The 20,112-nt window shown below is 45.3% G+C and overlaps 1 protein-coding gene across 1 annotated transcript in view; it reads left to right on the top strand.

Annotated features, from left to right (window-relative positions):
• Positions 1-9,678: 9,678 nt before the first annotated feature.
• Positions 9,679-20,112, top strand: part of ENTREP1 (endosomal transmembrane epsin interactor 1) — a 28,788-nt gene continuing 18,354 nt past the window's right edge. The window contains exons 1-2 of the mRNA XM_075727043.1: positions 9,679-10,062; positions 12,620-12,676. Of these exons, the coding sequence (XP_075583158.1) occupies positions 9,679-10,062; positions 12,620-12,676 (441 nt within the window). The remainder of the gene's footprint in view (positions 10,063-12,619; positions 12,677-20,112) is intronic.

Below are 20,112 nucleotides of genomic sequence, written 5' to 3'. Positions count from 1 at the left end.
GATCGAAGAAAGTAAGATATACAAGGTGCCCTTTGATGATGGCTTCAAGGGATGCTTAAGGCAGACAGCAAAGGCCAAGGTCCTGACAGAATCTTCTGTAGAAAATTCCTAGCAACTAAAATCCTGTATTGCCACCACACACGTGTTGCAGTTAAATGTCATTACTACCATGTGGCTGATGCAGCAGGAAAAACAACTGCTAAGGTATTCAAAAGAACATTTTAGTGTTTAAAGACAAAGTCATACTCCCAGTTTTGCCACTTGATGGTTTTGAGTTTTCATATTTCCATATATCAGAAACTTTGGGTATCTTGTCCTGAATGTGGTCCTGCAAAATACATAGTGCTCTATCTTCATGTGTCTTTTTCTGATGCAGGATTCAGCTTTCCTGGTCTAATAATACAATACCTTTATGTTTACTGTCGTGACTTTGCAATGCAAACCTCAGCAGAGACCCAGCGAAGCCACAATGCTGAAAACAGGATATAACAGCAGTAATTTGAAAAGTTGCCAAAAAGTTCCCTCTATTGAAGTTTATGTAAAATATTTAAATTTTGCAAACAGATTTGAAAGATCTTCAGAGCAGATTCTTGAAGGGTAGGCATTCAGGACTGTTTAAAATCTAACATAAGATCTTTACATGTGGCCATTAACTTTCTTTTTGATACTTCAGTATGTCTACACAGGATAGCATCTCAGCTTTTGGTAATGGTTAAAGGGGTTGTTTTTTAAGACTACCAGTCATATAAAATAATTGGTTATCTCTAAAATCACAGTTTCAGTGAACTATGTTGTAATGTGGCATGCTCATGGGTCCATGATAGGTTATTAAAAAAAAGCTTACTGTTCTTTTTCTCGTTGTCTATTCAGACACTTAAAATTATAAAACTGCATTAACTAGAAAGTATTTTGTAACTTTGTTTGACTGTGGCTATTTTTGAAAAATAAATGGGGTCTTAAAGCTGGTGCATTGAGTAAACAAAGAAGAAAAAACTGTGGGGCATGTTATGATTTTATAAAGGTCCATATTATCTGCATATGGATAAAGTGGACAAATTCCTGCTCAGATGCAGTGTTTAGAGAAAGATCAAAAATCATTATAGAAAATTATTTTACAGCTCTAGCATTTCTTTCCACAATAGCTTTTTTATTTAATAAAATTCATAATTTTTAGATAGCATGAAGGTGAATTCTTCACTGAATTTGAACATGTGTGTTTCCATATGTCTAAGGAGAAATAAACACCACTGCCATGGACTCTATTAAAAGTACAAAAGCTGATTCAAAGTTTTTATACTAGACATACTTTTATGTCTTAGGATTGATGACATGAATAGCACCAGCTGACAAGTGAGTCTAGTGACTGTGAATGCATAGCATTACTAACAGTGATTGCATTAGAAATACTACCCCCCTCTATTAGGGCAAATCATCAATCTTTTAAAAGTCTAAACCAGGATAAACCAGAATAAAGAATAACACTAAAGGCACAAGTTATGTCATGAACTAACAGAAATCTGTAGAGAGTGATAAAGTGTTAAAGGAGAACAGGTCAGTATAAATCTTAAATGAATTCACCTTAGTCTGAAAATAGGAATGAAAAATCTGCCAAATTACAATGAGTAAAAAAAAGAACCTCTACAAGAAAGCGGACAACTAGGCAAGCCTTTTAGATTTTCTTCTGAAATAATAGGCCCCAAAAGTAGGTTTGTTACAGGCATCCTGGTAAAAAAGTTACTTGCTTTAAAATAAACAATGTTAGCACATAGCATCTACTATGTTTGGCTTTTCAAATATTTGTTCCTAGTTATAAGAAATGTTACTGATATTTAATCGCTAATGATAAGAGTTTAGGCTGTGCCACAGCAGAGGAGATCTGATGCCATGGAGTCTGCTTTTTACCAGCAAACACTGTCAAATGCTTGTATGGGTGTATAGAAAACTTCATGGTGCATAGGTAAAGGACAGTTTCCTATCTTCTTCCTAATCACTCCTAAATGTTCATAACTGGAAACAGGTTTGGATACTAAAGAATAACATTTTCTCTCTTCCAAACTATTTTGCACAAATACTGATTAAAATCTCACCTGCTTATATGGCTTGAAGTCTAAAATACTAGACAGGTTTGAATGGAAGATGAGAATTTCAGTTTGGGAAACATAGAATCATAGAATCATAGAATTGTTTAGGTTGGAAAAGACCTTTAAGATCATCCAGTCCAACCATTAAACCTAACACTACCAAGTCCGTCACTAAACCAATTAAATGTAGAGTAGCAACCCCACGCCTCCTGGCTTGGTGGCTGGATCATTTATAATGAAAGTAAAAACTAGGAATCATTAAGATTGGAAAGGACCTCTAAGATCATCATTCCAATCATCAACCCAACACCACCATGCCCACTAAACCATGTCCCCAGGTGCCACGTCTACCAGTTTTTTGAACTCTTCCAGGGATGGTGACTCCACCACCTCTGGGCAGCCTGTTCCAATGCTTGACTACCCTTTCCATGAAGAAATTTTTCCTAATATCCAACCTAAACCTCCCCTGATGCAGCTTAAGCCCATTTCCTCTTGTCCTATCACTTGTTACTTGGGAGAAGAGACCAACACCCACCTCACTACAGCCTCCTTTCAGGTAGTTGTAGAGAGCGATAAGGTCTCCCCTCAGCCTCCTCTTCTCTAGGCTAAACAACCCCAGTTCCCTCAGCCGCTCCTCATAAGGCCTGTGCTCCAGACCCTTCACCAGCTTTGTTGCCCTTCTCTGAACATGCTCCAGCACCTCAATGTCTTTCTTGTGGTAAGGGGCCCAAAACTGGACACAGTATTCCAGGTGCGGCCTCACCAGCGCCGAGTACAGGGGGACAATCACCTCCCTGCTCCTGCTGGCCACACTATTCCTGATCCAAGCCAGGATGCTGTTGGCCTTCTTGGCCACCTGGGCACACTGCTGGCTCATGTTCAGCCGGCTGTCGACCAACAACCCCAGGTCCTTTTCGGCCAGGCAGCTTTCCAGCCACTCTTCCCCAAGCCTGTAGTGTTGCATGGGGTTGTTGTGACCGAAGTGCAGGACCCAGCATGTTGGAATTTCCTCCAGTGCACTCCTACATGGTGACAACTTTGCCAGAAAGGCAGAGATGGACAACCCAATTGCACTCACAGATGCCAAGAACGCTGAGATTTCAGTCAATAAGCATCTTGAGGTGAAAGTAAAAGTATAGAGAAGCCAAAGGGAAGGAAAGCCAAATCTTTAACAGTTACACAGTAGGGGAAAGAAATGCTCTTCCACAGAGTCAATCAGTTTCCATTGTCAACCAGGTGGTATTTTAGCTTATATCAACACTAGGAATGATTCTACACAGGTTCCATGTTGTGATTAGTTATATAGTTATACTCTCACTTCTATTGCTGATATTTTTTCCAGGATAAATGTGAGCAAGGTAACAAAATGGTGAACAGAAGCTGTTTAACTTCATGTATTTTTTTCCTGGAAGTTGCTCAAAGCTAGAAGCAATAAGCCAGGGTATTCTAGATCTGGGTTATAAAGGTAGTCTCTATGTCAAAGGATGCACCTTCAGTTCAGTGCTTATGAGGTCACAGGACAATTCAGACTGGCAGGGACTGCAAGACATCTCCAGTGCAACCTCCTGCCCAGAGCAGGGCTACCTCTGGGCTCAGACCAGGTTGCTCTGGGACTTATCCAATCAGAGACTGAAAACCTTCACGGATGGAGAGGACGCAGGTTTTCTGGGCCCTGATTCCACAGCTGGGCTCCCCGCACAAGGAAACAGTTTCTCCTTATACCCTGTCTGTGGGTACCTAACCTGTCAGGGTACCCTGACTGGAAGGTCAGGGTACTAGATGCAGTATCCAGGTGTCACCTAACAAGTGCAAAGGAGAAGTGACAACACCTCACTTGGCTCTCAGGACCATGTTCTGCTCACACTGCCCCAGGCACTGCAGGCCCTCGTTGCCACCCAGGCACACAGCTGGCCCCAGCTCAGCTCGATGTCCACCAGCATCCGGAGCCATCCCTCAGAGCTGCTCCCCATCCCCAGCCGGTGTCACTGCAGGGCTCTGCATTTCCAGTGCAAGACTCCATATTTGTCCTTGCTGAATTTCTTCAGGTCTCTGTTGGTCCATTCTACATTTGAATGGCAGCCCTAACTTCCACCATATCAACTGGTTGCTCCCAATTTGCTGTCATCTCCAAACTCAATGAGAGTGCCCTCCATCCACTCTTCTGAGATGTTGAACTCCTGTTCAACAGGTCCCATGATAGATTACTGCAGAACCACTCTTGGTATGGGCCTCCAGGTAGGGTATGACCTACCGACCAAGACCCTGTGAGCCAGACCGTGTTTTCTACCAATTTTCTACCCATGTAGTTGTCCTCCCATTCAGACAGTAATATCTTAACCCTGATAGAAGAATGCTGTGGGAGACAGTGTTAAAAGCCATGTTGAAGTAGACGTAAATGGCATCCACTGCATTTCCCTCCTCTACAAATCCAGTCATTTTACCATAGAAAATGATCAGGTTGGTTAGGCGTGATTTGTCTTTACAAAATCCATGCTGTTTCCAGTTACTGCCTTCTCCATGTGCCCAGACAAAGAACGTACCTGGCCCCATGATATTCTCAGGGACCGAAGTGATGCTAACTGGCCTGTAGTTTCTCAGGTTAGTTTTTACCCTCTTCTGAAGATGGGTGTGACATTTGCCTCCCTCCAGTCATTGGGGTCCTCTGCCAGTATCCACAACCTCTCAGAGTTACAGAGAGTGGCTTTGTAAGAACATCAGCGATCTCCCTCAGCACCTTCAGGTGCAGCCCATTAGGTCTCAGGGACTTGTGTGGATCAAGTATTTGAAATCAGTCCCCGTCTCCATCCCCCACTGGTAGCTTATCTGTCCTTGAGCCCCATCACTAGCTGTAGAGCTCTGACAGACCTTGCTGGTGATGACAGAGGTGGCAGTGAGTACCATTGCCTTAGCTGTATCTGCTGCCTCTATATCACCTTCCCCATTCAGAAACAGGCCCAAGTTGCCCTTGGTCAGCTTTTTACTGCTAACAGTAGTGGGAACTCTTCTTGTTTCCCTTGACATCTTTTGCAAACCCAAACATTGGCTGAATACTAGCCTCTTTGACACTACCCCTGTGTGCCCAGGCAGGGTTTCTCAATTCCTTCCTTGTGGTCTGTCTCTGATTCCCTGTCTTTTAGGCAGTTCTTTTTGCCTGGGCATCTGCCTTCTTATATGTCCCCTTGGTTTACTGAGTATTGGGATGGGCCATCCTTGTTGCATGGAGGATGCTCTCCTTTAAAGGCCAACCAGCTTCTCTGGGCTCCTTTGCCCTTCAGAGCTTACTCCCATGAAATCTCACTTGCCAGTTCCCTGAATAAGACAAGATCTGCTCTTCTAAAGCACAGGGTGGGTGCTCTGCCACTCTCCTGCCACATTCCCTTGCCTCAGGAATTTGACCTCCACTACATCAACATCAGCCACCAATTACCCCATCCGCAGTCAGTTGTTCCTTGACAGTGAGCAGCTGATCCAGCTGTGCATCACCTGCTGTGATTTAGCCCCAGATGGCCCATCCAGTACCTGTATAACAAGAAATTGGCTTGATGGTTGCATCCAGAGAGTTAGTGGTCAACGGCTCAATGTCCAAATGGAGATCAGTGGCGAGTGGTGTCCCTCAGGGGTCCATATTGGTGTCACAAATACGATTTTTTTACACGGCTTTGGTTAGCAGCAATTTAAGATTTATTAATATTTCTGAGATAGATGACAGTATTAGGTTGTATAATTCTTCATAACACTTAAGCATCAGCCAATTCGAAACAGCAATTTGATGGAATTTGTTATAATCAAGACAGCGACTTAGTTAAAGATTCAAGAATGGCAAGGTTCACTCTATTACTTACATGGAAGAAATACACAAAGGACAATTCAGCTACACAGAGGGATCGTGGGTGCAGGGGACAAGGGGGACCCTCCCATTGAGTCACGAGATTCAGAATAGACCTCCTTGCTTTCTAAACTCCTTTTAGAGAGGAGTCTAGGTGTGGCTAGGTCCAATCTTAGTCTCAGACTTGGTCAACGGTTTATGTGAGTAGGGATAGTATATAGGGATATATATATGTAGCCAAATTACACATACACAAACGCACACACTGAGGTTAACCTGTGATCAAAGTTTCCCTTTTTGTGAGTTTTGTGAATTACTCACTTTTATGTGCCACTATTCATCAACAGACAGTCAGTGAACCTCACGAAGTCAGTTCTTTGAGCCCTCGCAAAATCTACCCTGAGAGACATCCCAGCTCAGGGGGAGATACTGGGCCACACAGCCCACTGCCGTCCCAGAGAGCTCAAAGAGGTGTCCCTCTTGGATTGCTATTTATAGGATCTCGAGATGACTGGCTTTGGTCAGTAATTTACATTCTGGCCACAATTTGTGCTGAGTGGTTCTGATGTACCATTCAGGCAGCAGATAGCCCGGGTGTGGACAGAGATTGCCTGACGCCCAAGTCGTTATGATCAAGATAACAACACAATAGGACTTTTCCTGGGATCTCAGAGTGGCCCGAGGGGCTGTACCACCACAGTTGGGATCAGTACTGTTTAATATCTTCTTCAATGACACAGACAGTGGGATTGAGTGCACCCTCAGCAATTTTGCAGATGACACCAAGCTGAGTGGTACGGTTGACATGCCTGAGGATGGCATGCCATCCAGAGGGACCTGGACAAGCTCAAGAAGTGAGCCCATGTGAACCCCATGAAGTTCAACAAGGTCACATGCAAGGTCCTGCACCTGGGTTGGGGCAATCCCCGGTATCAGTACAGGCTGGGGGATGAAGGGATTGAGAGGACACCTGCAGAGAAGGACTTGAGGGTGGTACTGGTGGATGAAAAACTGGACATAAACCAGCAATGTGCACTTGCAGCCCAGAAGGTCAACTGTATCCTGGGCTGCATCAAAAGAAGCGTGGCCAGCAGGTCGAGGGAGGTGATTCTGCCCCTCTACTCTGCTCTGGTGAGACTGCACCTGGAGCACTGCATCCAGCTCTGGGGACCTCACTACAAGAAAGACATGGACCTGTGGGAGCAGGTCCAGAGGAGGACCACAAAAATGATCAGAGGGCTGGAACACCTCTCCTATGAGGAAAGGCGGAGACAGTTGGGGTTGTTCAGCCTGGGGAAGAAAAGGCTGCGGGGAGACCTTATTGCTCCTTTCAATTCTTAAAGGGGGCTTATAAGAGAGATGGAAAGACTTTTTAGTAGGGTGTGTTGCCATAGGACAAGGGGTGATAGTTTTAAATGAAAAGACGGTAGATTTTGATTGGACATAAAGAAGAAATTTTTTACCATGAGGGTAGTGAGACACTGGAACAGGTTGCCTAGAGAGGGGGTAGATGCCCCATCCCTGGAAACATTCAAGGTCAAGTTGGACGGGGCTCTGAGCAACCTGATCTAGTTGAAGATGTCCCTGTTCATTGCAGGGGGGTGGACTAGATGACCTCTAAAGGTCCCTTCCAACCCAAACCATTCTGTGATTCGATGATTCTTTGGAGTTTCAGGTACTTGGAGTAACATGGAGCATGTGATAAAAAACCAATCTAGATATTTTTTCTGTGTCCCAGACAGGACAGTAGAAGGCTACAGAGAAAGCAACGTGCAGATGCAAAACAGAGAGAACTTTGAGTTCACGAGTTAGTATCTTGTAGGTTTGTGTTTTTAAGACACGAAGTAACAGCTCATTGCTTTAGACTGAAAACAACTTTTTGTTCCGATGTAAGTGCTTTTTTATCAGCTTGTATTTTTGAAAGTCAAAAAGAAGAGCATGTTTCCAGAAACTGGAAATAAATGTCAACATTTACAAGATCCCATCCACTAGATGAAGCGTAGATACATTGTTTTTACTTGTTATAAGTGAGCTGCTGGTCAGATAGGGCTCAAATCTGTCCTTGATGGAGCACCTTTCATCTTTGGCTGCATTTTGTGGATTTGCAAAACTGAGATTGGGGCATCTACTCTGAAGCCCTAAAATATACGGACATAGCATTTTCCAGTGGCTCGCTATTAGTGAGCTTTTAGCACACTAATCTGCAATTCTATTTCCATTTAGCAGAATAAAAGGCAAAATCATAGAAAGTGTCATGTGAGTTAGCATGTCTTCATAGTCTTCAGTCTCACGTATATGGTTAAAGTTACATGTTTACTAATTAATGGCTCAGTTAAAGACTGGGAAGGGCATATAGTCATATGCAAGGGCAGTAGCAGATGGAGAGCCCTCTTATACAGTCTTGGGTGTTAAAATCTCTTGCTCTAAACCCTGGTCCATAAACCCTGGCATAAAGGTTGATTTGTGAGGGCTTGATTGCAAGATGGTGATTTTTCATCAAAATCACCGTGGCAGGTGATTTTTTCTTGGTAAGGAGTGCTCAAAATCCTGAATCTTCAAGTAGAAAATGAAGAGAGATGCACAAAGAATGCAACTCCAAAAGCAGCCTCTCTAATGATGAATCTTTTCCTTTCTTTGCGTGAGACCTTATGTGTTACTGTAACACAGTTTCAAAATCCTTTCCTGAGCGCTGGATCTGCACCTTTCTCTGCAGAGGAGCGGGTGTTGTCATCTCAGCCAGTGACACCTTTAACACGGCTTATTTTCCTAAAGTACTAAAAGCTCCATTTTTCACATCTGAGATTCTCTATTTTTTGAAGTCACGTCCAGACAAGCCCAACAGGTACAAAATTGCTTTGGCTGAGCTGGAGAGAGCAGCACGCACGGCCAAAGTAAATTCCTGAGCTTCCTTCCTTGGAGCGCATCAAGTGGAAGAGAGGGGCAGACCATGGTCACGGCAAGCTTTTCCCAGGGAAAAAGGGGTGTCTGTGGAACAAACGAAACTCCGCTGGGTGAAGAGATTTCTCTGTCCTTACCCCTCAGACAACGTGGCATCATGCATGCGCGCAGGCACACACGCACATACACACGCACACATCGTTTTTGTCTGCCAAACCTCCTCTTGTTGGGAAAGGCGCCAACAATGCGAAATGCAATCCATTGGCTTCCCCCCACCCTCTTCCCAGGAAGAGTTATTTTAAAACTTCAAGCCTACTGCTCGGTAACAGCACAGTGACCAAAGGAACGAGGGCCAGGGAGGAGGGGTGGGAGAGGGGGAAGGTTAACAAGGGGAGGGGGAGAAGCTCGCCAAGACTGGCACAAAACGGTCCATGCAGCAGCAGCGGCGGCGGCGGCGGGGAGACGCACGCCGGGACGGGAGGTGAGGGGAAGGAAGGGGTGGCTCTGCGGCCGGCGGAGTCCGGGGCGTCGGGGCTCGGGCTCGGCACCTTGCGGCGGGCTCGATGCCGGCCGCGGGGGTGGCCCCGGCATGGCCGGGCGGGCCAGCGTGCCCGCCGGGCGCGGGGTGCAGCGGGGCGAGCGGCCGGGGGACAGCTGGGGGGTCGGGGCCAGGACCGGCGCGGCGGCCTCTGCCCCGGCGGCGCCGGGACGGGAGCGGAGCGGAGCGGGGCGCCGCAGGAAGTCGTCCCCGGGTGGGCTGGCGCGGGGGCGGTGGAGGGCCGGCCCCGCCCGGCCCGGCATGACCCGGCGCCCGCAGCGGCCGCCCGCGGAGAGCAGCCGCCGCCGCCGCCGCCGCCGGCGCACACGCCCACCATGTCCCTGCCGGAGGTGCTGCCGGGCCCCTGCCGCCCCGTCCGGGGGCTCGCCCCGCCACCCCCGGCGGCGGCCCGCACCGTCGGCGCGGCGGCGTCGACGGGCTCGCTGTCCGCCGCGGCCGCCCAGCCCTCGCCGCCGCCGCCGCCGCCCCGCTCCCGCGGCCGCCGCCGCGGCTGGTGGCGGCACCTCTCCCCGCGCCTCGCCGCCCGCTCCGCCGCGCCGGCCCCGGGCGGCGGCTCGCTGCCGGCCCGGCCGCTGCTGGCGGCGGGGCTGCTGCAGGTCGTCCTGGGCTGCTCGCTGGTGGCGCTGAGCTTCGGGGCGCTGTGGCTGAGCGGCGCGCCGCAGGTGAAGAACGCGTGTCCCTTCTGGGCCGGCTCCTCGGTAAGTCGCCGCCGCGGAGCCCCGGCCGGCCCGACCCGGCGGCTCCGCTGCCTGCCCGGCCCTGCCCGCCGCTGGCCGGGCGCGGGGGAGCCCCCGCTCTGCGCGCCGCGCCGGCGCTGGGCTCCGCGGGGCCTCCGGGGCAGAGCTGCTGCCGCTCACCGGCGGCCTCGGCTGCGCCTCCGCCACCGCGCCGAGCCCGCCTTGCCCTCCTCGGAAGCGGCAGGCAGGTACGCTGTTGCTGGCGGTTTGAGCAGGGTGACGGCGTGAGCCCCGACGGCGTGACGAGCGTAGAGACGGCTGGATGGGGCACTGGTCTCCTGCTGCGCGTTTTAGCCGCAAAAGTCGCGCTCGGTCGTTATGCGCAATCAGAAACAGGATTTTCTCAAGTCGTGGCGTACCTGGGCGTTGCATATTGCTTTTGTGCGTTATATACCGGTCCTCTAGTGAGACACAGAGAGAATAGCGATGTTCCCGGGGAAAAAAACGGACGGGCTTATGACAGGTTTGTGAAGAGTAATGAGAGAAGTTATCGCATCTCCTGTTGGGCCCTGCTTCAAACTGCACCTTTATAAATACAGAATATATAATAGCTTGTATTGCAGAAGCCAGGCAGTAGTAAGCAGAAGTTAATAGGAGCAGGAGATAGTCAGACAGATTGCGCCCAGTTTGCCGGCCCTTGAGCAAGTCGTGTTCTGTGGCTGGCACGCGTTGCTCCTGCTGCTGGTGTGAAGAGTGTCAGCTAATCCCTTTAAATGACATTTCCAGTGGTGTTCACAACCTGTGGAAACGCAATCAGTGATCGGCAGTTTGGGGATCAAGTAGTTCCTGAAAATGTGTGTGTAATGCAAGGCTCAGCCCTGGAAGTATAGACAGCCTTTACGGGCAGGAGAGGGGAGGGAACCCAGACCATCCAAATGCACATTTGGTATCTCACTTGTGATCTTTAATATTTTTTGTTTTTTTTTTTTTCCTTACCCTAGATTAAAACAAGTTTACATATATGTAAGCTATGGTCTTTCTTTGAACCCTTCACACAGAACCATGCTAATGCTTTTAAAATGTTTTAAAATTGCATGGGTAAAATAGAAGTATTCAGTTGCTTTAATAATAAAGGGCATTTACTTTTTTAATGCTAGCTCTGAAACAATAATATGTTCAGTCAGAAAAGCTACCAAAAATGCCTTTCAGGTGTAACAGCATGAGTAAAAATTTTAGTCCAGAAGCAACCTGGAAAGGTAGAAGCAATTAAAAGCTGGAATTGAGGATGTGTCTGGGGTTTTTGTTTGGTTGGTTGGTTTAGATGCAACATGCTGATTATGATGCACCGGCAAAGTGCAGATCAGGAAAACTTTGCAAAAGACTTTCTTTTCATGTATCTTAACGGTTTAACAAACGTCATGAAATAAATGTTGTCATCCTTAAGGCAAAACAGCAATGCACATCCATATCAATGTGCTTTGCTATAAAATCATGTGACTATTTTGCACTCACAGAATTCAAAAAATAATTTGTTATGAAACTGCAGAGTTACATATGTGGTTTTGCAACACCAGTGATGATATCAGTAAGTGGTTTGGCCAAGTCATATATGCATGTTACGCTAAATCAGATTGATCATGTCAAGTGAATGAAGTTACAGAAGGGATTTATTAAAAATGCTAGTGGGCAAGTTCCTGTTTGTTCTCGTCTTCTTGTTTCTTTTTAGGGTAGGAGTTTGGCGTGAATTGGCTTAGTCACAAAGTCCCACGAATTAGAAGTATACCTGCTTATTTGTGGGAGCTGCTGAAAATGTGGTTTGCCTTTCTTTATAGGGTTCTTTCCCATCCTTACTGTGAAGAGAGTGTTTGGGTATGCTATTTGCTTCAGTTCTACAGCAATGCTTTATCCTTCCTGTTTGGTCCTTTAAGGTAGAGAGTCTTAGGGTTCAGTGCTGTGATTCAGTAATTTTGGTCTAACAGCTGCAGAAGGGGATGCTTTTACTTTCTCTTCTTTCCTCGTGCTGATACTGGCATTCATCTGACTAGATAGCAAGTCAGTGCAGGGAGATAGTTTTGGTGCTCTTCAGTGTTTCTGGTAGGGTTCATGCTCTGGGAGTTAGTTCACCGAAATGGTCACAAGAGGGCCAGTCAGTGCAAGGGAAGAGGCAGGAATGGGTACTCACATAATGGAAGTGATGGAGTGGTGACTGAGGATGGAGAAGAGATAGCCAGTTTTTAGTCGTGTTGCAGAAAACAAGTACTCAGTTGGCCAAAAGTAATTTTTTAGGCAATTGTTGAGGCTGGAGTTGCTGGCATAAATTATTTTCCCCATGCACGTTTTGTGGGAGGGAAAAATAAGAAAGCAGCAGATTAAAATTTGGTTCTGTTATTTCACAGGATGCTCTTAGGTGTGAAGAACCTCATCAGCACAGGTTCTTATCCTCTGCTTTAAAGTGCATCTTTGTATCTTCCCAGCATTGTTGTAGTGTTCCAAAGTACCTGTCATCAGAGCAGTGATAAATACTATGTAAATGGCATTTTGTGAACAGTTGGTGATGCTATGTTTTTTGATGTTGTAGGTAATCTTATCTGGAATCTTAGGCTTAACAACATGGAAGAGGCCGATGGTGCTTTTGGTAAGTGTGGATGAAACCTTGTTGTAAGGAAATTATCAGAAGATGATCCTGATTTAATAGTCACTGGTAAAAAAAAAAAACCAAAACCTCACTTCGTCCCCCATGAAAAAATAGACAGTACTGTTGAGTCTCTTCTTTTAAGTTGTAGAATCATAATTGTTGAAAGAGGAGTCAAAGCCTGTGAAAGGCTATATTCTTTCCTGCATGGATGGAGTCCCCATTAAAGGCAAGAGTAGAGCACATCTGGAGGAAGCGTTACTGTTGTTTACCAAGCGCATTTTGTGTTTGTGTAGGTATAAGAAAGTGCTGGTTTAGTATAAATAATATAGCTCTCTGAGGCAGTGCTGCTTAAGCTTGAACAGGGGAGTTGGTTTTAAAGCTTAGATCAGTTGTACTGTTTTAGTGTCTGGTAGCAGGTTTGAGAGCTAACCTAAGTATTGCTGTCTTACAGTAAGTATCCAGTGTTACTGTTTCAAGCACAGTTGACATTACATTGCTCTGAGAGAAGTAAATTGATGTGTGGGGTGTGTAAGGTGTTTCCTTTTGTAAGTGAAATCTGAAGCTGTGTGAGTCTCCAATGGCTCTGAGTTGGGATTTGAAAAAAAGGTTTTGAAGTTGTTTTTTTGGTTGGTTGGTATTAGAATCATAGAATCATTTAGGTTGGAAAAGACCTTTAAGGTCATCCAGTCCAACCATTAACCTACACTACCAAGTCCACACTAAACCAATCAAGGGTAGACTAGACCAAACCATGTCCCGAAGTGCCACATCTACCAGTTTTTTGAACGCTTCCAGGGATGGTGACTCCACCACCTCTCTGGGCAGCCTGTTCCAATGCTTGACCACCCTTTCCATGAAGAAATTTTTCCTAATATCCAACCTAAACCTCCCCTGATGCAGCTTGAGCCCATTTCCTCTCGTCCTATCGCTAACTACTTGGGAGAAGAGACCAACACCCACCTCACTACAGCCTCCTTTCAGGTAGTTGTAGAGAGCGATAAGGTCTCCCCTCAGCCTCCTCTTCTCTAGGCTAAACAACCCCAGTTCCCTCAGCCGCTCCTCATAAGGCCTGTGCTCCAGACTCTTCACCAGCCTTGTTGCCCTTCTCTGAACATGCTCCAGCGCCTCAATGTCTTTCTTGTGGTAAGGGGCCCAAAACTGGACACAGTATTCCAGGTGCGGCCTCACCAGCGCCGAGTACAGGGGGACAATCACCTCCCTGCTCCTGCTGGCCACACAGTTGAGTGCTGGAGCAGATTGCACAGGGATGTTGTGCAGCAGATGGGGAAGTTTCTGAGATGAGACTGATTAAAGCCCAGAGCAGCCTGCGGTCATCTCATAGCTGACCCTACAAGGATGCACTAGAGTCTTCCTGAGCGACCTTGCAGCCACAGTTATTCTATGATTATGTGATTCTATGAACCTAGGTTTTTTTTTTTTCTTATTTGTATGTGTATTTTATAGAGGTCTGATTTTTGAAAGCCAGGTTAGATCAGACTTGACATTGGGAGACATTTCTTTACCGAGAGGGTGGTCAAACACTGGAACAGGCTTCCTAGAGAGGTGGTTGATGCCCCATGGCTGTCAGTGTGTAAGAGGCATTTGGACAATGCTCTCAGTAATAGGCTTTAACTTTTGGTCAGCCCTGAAGTGGTCAGGCAGTTGGACTAGGTGACCATCGTAGGTCCCTTCCAACTGAAATATTCTATTCTATGCGCAAAAAAGGAATTTAGCATTAAGCATTTCATGAGGCTGAGGAAATCATGCATTGAACTAGCAACAGTCTGTCAAGGACAGATTTAATTTCTCTGAGCATATTTATTTTGGGCTAAATTCTAATATATCTACCCTCTAGTAACTTGAACATTTTCTCTTGGGAGTTATGAGGAGTTGTATGAGCTGTAAAAGCAAGTTTACTAAATACCTAAGCAATGAGACACCTTATACAGCCATGGCTTAGAGTTATGACATTCATAACTAGAACTATAAAATGCATTCAGAACTAAAACATCCCTTTTCCAGCTGTGACTGCCTTCCCCTTTTTACTCCTTATGCAAGGCCCTTTGCACTTATTTCTTGTAAATACACTTCTGATGGATTCCTCTCTCCTGACTTTTGGACTGAATCCCTTTTCCCCTTGCCTGCACAGAGCCACCTCCCTGTTGTGAAGGAAGCAGAGATTGCACAGCTGTCTCCCTGACAGCCCTTAACTCAAGCAGGTACCAGGTGTAGAGATGTCTTTGTGCAGCAAGTCAGCTATGTGGAAAGGATTGATTGCATATGAAGGTGGCTTTGTAAGATTGCTCTTGAACCCAGATATTTAGCATACTGGGTACCTGTGCTACAGCCATGGCAGAAATCTGAGGAGTGATATCAATTACCATGTTTTCTGTTGCAGCAACTTACGTCAGCATAGTTGTCTTTATGCAAAGACTTTGGACTGGGCTCAACAGTTAAAGTGTGAAGTTTGTGGGATTAAGTGGTCATTATTCTTCTTAATATATAGTTATGTCTCAATCTACATATGCTCCCTTGTTCATAAGGAAGGGCCTTGTCTAATCTTCCTTTTTATGCAGAGCTGTTTTCAGTCACTCAGTTCAGTTTGATTATTTCTTCATATTGTGCAAATACCCCCTGGAATTCTTCATATGCATCCAAACACCCCAAAACAGCTTTGTTTTCAGCCCAAGTTGGATAATTATGTCTAGATTTTAATTTATCATGGTGTGTACTAAAAACTCATGGATGTAGCAAGCAGGCTGTAATTAAGGGTAGATGGCTGAGCTCTGTCATTTAGCCCTCTCGTCTTCCCAGAGCTGGGTCTTGAACAGAATTAAGGTGACTGGTGACTGCCACAGAATTTGTCCATGAGGAGGTGCCAGTCCTCAGAGCAGTCTGTGGTAGGGTTTATGCTTAAGAACGTGGTAATGCTGTTTCTCGTGGCTTCCTGTATTATCTTATTTTTGTTTTTCATTGTCAGTTTGCGGTGCTTAAGGCATTTTATAATGGAATTCACATTTATCTTTGCACCCTTTAAAAATACTAATTCTTTCTAAAAGCAACCTGTTTGCTGCTCTGATTCAGGATTTCAGGATTCAGGATTTTCGTCTCTGAAACCTGCTGGAGCACACCTATTTGCCTGCAGCTCCTTTGCATGGCAGAAGACTAGCTCCTCCAGTAAAAGGGTGGTTTCTTGGCTCACAAAATGTTTTTCTCCATCTCTCCATCTTCCCCCTTTAGGTGATGTTTTCTTGCTGCCTGGGTTTGTTTCTTTTTGAACGGCCAGGCTGTCCTATGGCCTTGGTCATGAGGGAAAAACAACCTGACTGTTGTGTCTTCCCGTGATGGCAAGGCCCTGGTGCTGCTGGCACTTGGAGAAAGCACAGGGCTGCAATGTCATGAGAAAGAAGCTGGCGACGGGCTGTGGTGTCGAAGGCAGAGAGGGCTGCTGCGTTTTAGTCACTCATGTTTTTGCCCCGGTGGGTAGAACGGGAGAGAAATGCGTTAGTTGCAGCTGTAGTGGACCTTAAGTAGCACCATCTGTGAGAAGAAACCAGTCTTGAAGAGGGATGGCTGTGGTAAGACCTGTTAGTAAATAAAATTGAGAGCCACCTTTGTTTTTTGCCCCCCAGGCTGGGAAGATACTAGGTAAAGAATACAGTACAGGTAAATAATGTAGGTAAATAATACAGTACAGCATGGGAAGATACTAGGTAAATAATAGGACCCAAGTCAGGGTACTGCAAGGCAAAATCAAATTCTGATTACATCTTTTGAAGGATGTTCTTGCAGGGGAGGCTTGGCCTTCAGCAATACAGCTGCTGAGAAGCCTTGGCTCTGAAATCTTACCTTGCTTTCAGTAGTCTGAGGCTTTTCTCTTCTGGGTATCAGTTGTCAATCAGCTTCGGAAGTCAGCTTGTAACGCCTATGGTCTGAAGCTGATTTTTCTTACAGAGAAGAAGCTTCTTCCTGTTCATGCCTGTCTGAATGTATTTAATGGGGAAAGGGAAACTTGCCCCCCCTCCCCCCAGGTTGTTTGGTTATTGACTCTCAACCATTCTGGGCTCAATGTTACTCTACTTGTATAGATGCTGGTTCCTTCCTCTCTGCTCCTGAATTCCTTCCTTTCATAGGGCTTTAAATTTTATTTTTAACTGAAGGAACCTAACTTCTTTTGGAAAGTATATCGAGCTCACATTATTTGTTTGATTGCATATGCATTGAGGGCTATTCGCATCTTCAATAGGCCATGCTTGCTTTATTAGCCTCTCTCCTTACTTGTATACCAGTTTGGACTAGCCAACGCACTGTGAGTTTATGTTGTATTCCCAGCTGTCTTCTGGAGCCATACATGCTTTGCTGAATGCAGAAACATTCTGCTAGTGAAGCATCCTTTTGTTTTCCAGTCATGTACAAATTAGTTGCAATCCTGTAGAGTGTGCTTTCTGGTTGCAGGGTTTTTTTTCCACCAACTGTAACAATGACTTCAAGTTAAGTGTATCTCTGGTGGCTGCTTGGTGCTTGGGCTCTGCTGCTAAAGAGATTTAGCTGTGATTGCATGAAAAATGACAGGAGTGCAAGCGTGCAGGAAGACACCAGGCTGTTATGCTGGGTAGAGTGTGACGGCAGCAGCTGCAAGCATTGGGGAGCAGTTTGGTACCTGCAAATGCACAGGATCAAGAAATTAACTGAGCGGATGCAGGCTGGGTGAATGCAACTCTGGCGTTCAGCTACAAGTGCTTTATGGTTCCACCATTAGCTAGCATGCCAGCTTTTGTGTTCATACATGTCATAAGTTTTCATGTAAAGGTTTGTGGGGTTTGACTCAGAAAGGTCCAGGTCGCATGTTCAGCATGAGTTGTTCAATCTGGATTCTCGTCATGTTTTACAGTGTGGTAACATAAGGATTTGAACATTTATCAGAAACACTTTTTTTTTTAAATTCAAAAGTGTTGATATTTTGGGGTTTATGACAAAAATTTACACATCTTTGTTGGAAAACAGAACTTTATGGAACTCAAGTATTTATTTAAAACCTTGAAAAATTTTGAAGAATAAATTTGTAGTAAACCTTTAATTGAAAAATTTTATCAGAAGAAAAATATCTTAGCAGCTTTAAAATGAAGATTTTTAGGGGTAGCTACTGCCTTCTTGATATCTGCACCTTGACTAATTTGCATAGATGTAACGAAAATTTAGTGTTTAGACCAAAATACTTAGTTCTGGTGCTAGTGAAGTGATGTTCTTAAATTTTAGCCCTGCTAGTAACAATATAAAGCACTGTGAACAGAAGCAGCGTATCATGACCCTGACACTGAAAAAAACCTCTCTCCCTATCCATGTCCTTCATGATAAGCAAAGTCATTTGGCTTTGGTGAGAATTACTGTGCTAGTGCCTGTTTGTCTGGATTTTAGAAGTAAAGTAGCTCAATGTTAACATCTTGGCTCACATGCAGGTCTCCACCATTAAGTCAATAAACAGTATTCATACAAAGGTTTTAAAGTCAGTCTAAGCAAATAAAAAGAAGTATGCTTTTAAGTGTGAGACTGTGAAAAGCCTTTAGGGAGGCTTTTAGCCTTTATAATCAGGTCAAAGTCAGGTCTCTTCTGATTTTTTTTTAATCATTTATTTTTATGCTGAAAAAGCTTTTCTGTCATTCATATGGGGTGTTTTAATGCTGCATTTGAAGTATGTGACTTTTTTCTTAAATGAATTCGTTTGCCTTTTACTTCTGCGTGGCTTTTTTGTTGACAGTTGTGTTGCAGGTCTCCCTGTGGTACAATAAATAGCTCTTACAACTGATAGAAAATTAGTAAGGTACCATAATTAATGCTTTATTATTGCTATTGCTGCTGTGTATATGGAAAATTGACATTATAATACATTCACTTGCCTTTTCCTAGAAGGATGTTTATAAAGTATATATGTAGGATGTAAACAGATGTAAGAGTTGATGATTGTGGAGCAAATGTTTTTTCTTCATTTAGTTTTTTAAGTGCCTGCTTGGGCATCAGTCCTGTGTGTGCATGTTAAAGTGAAAGCAATTCCTCTCTGGCACTGGATATTATCCTCAATGGTGGCAGCAGCAGGGCAATGAGCAGTCTGCCTATGCGGAATGAATGACAGGGTCAGAGCCTTATCATGCAAGTTTATGCTGCTGCGGAGTCCTCAAAGTGTATGATTTTTTTTTTTTTTTTTTTTACCTGGAAGAGATCATTAGTGCAAGACATTAGCCAATACCGTGTCTAACATTAGAATGCACTTTACTTTCTTGTAGTTTAATTCATATAAATGTTCCTCAAGACTTTCTGCAGCTGTTCACAGTCCACGTGTATCTAATGCTCAGAAGATGAAGGCTGTGAGCCAAACTAAAGCCATAATTTGAGTTGTTCCCATTTTTATCACTGCAGTTAAGACTAGTTACCTCTGTTTTGGCTTTTAAAATAGCATGTTTGCCTTTCCCTGTTTATTCTAAGTCGAGGAGTACTTTTCTCCTGGTTTACCTGTGGGTGGGATCTTCTTTCACTGAGGTAAAGTGGAACACCTGTTTTTATTTGTAGGTGAGTAGTGATGGAGAAGATGTTTAAATTTGCATCTGCAGGAGAATGTATCTTACAAAATAAGCTGACAGAGTACGTGTTAGATAAGTGGACAGTGAGGTAGGTTGAAAACTGGCTGAACAACCAGGCCCAGAGGGTTGTGATCAGTGGCACAAAGCCCAGCCAGAGGCCAGTCAGCAGTATTGTGCTCTAGGGGTGGACAGTGGGGCCAATACTACTTGGTATCTTAATGAATGGTCTGTACAGTGGGACAGAGTGCACTCTCAGCGAGTTCACAGGCCATACAAAACTGGAAGGAATGGGTGATACACCAAATATTGACATTCAGAGGGACCTGGACAGGCTGGAGAGATGGGCTGAGAGAAATCTCATGAAGTTCAACAAGGGGAAATGCGAAGTCCTGCCTGTGCAAGGAAATGACCCCGGGCACTGGTACACACTGGTAAACAGCCTGCTGGAAAGCAGCTCTGCAGAGAAGAACCTGGGGTTCCTCCTGGACAGCAAGCTGACCGAGACAGCAAAGTGCTTTTGTGGCAAAGACGGCTAATGGTGTCCTGGGCTGCATTAGGCAGAGACTTGCCAGCAGGTGGACGGATGTGATCTATGTCCTCTCCTTGCACTGGTGAGGCCACACCTGGAGTGCTGTGTCCAGCTGTAGGCTCCTGAGTACAAGAGAGACATGGACATACTGGAGCAAGTCCAGTGAAGGGCCATGAAGATGATGAAAGGACTGGAGCTAGGACTGTTCAGCCTGGAGAAGAGAAGGCTCGGGGGGATCTTCTCCATCTCTTCAAATCACTGATGGGAGAGAATGGAGAAGAGGGAGCTAGACCTTTCAGTAGTGCCTGCTAACAGCACAAGATGCAATGGGCACA

The sequence above is a fragment of the Pelecanus crispus genome, chromosome Z (genome assembly GCF_030463565.1).
Source record: "Pelecanus crispus isolate bPelCri1 chromosome Z, bPelCri1.pri, whole genome shotgun sequence".
NCBI lineage: Eukaryota > Metazoa > Chordata > Aves > Pelecaniformes > Pelecanidae > Pelecanus > Pelecanus crispus.
The sequence above is the reverse complement of the archived record's forward strand: the minus strand, read 5'-3'. Positions and strand labels throughout refer to the sequence as shown.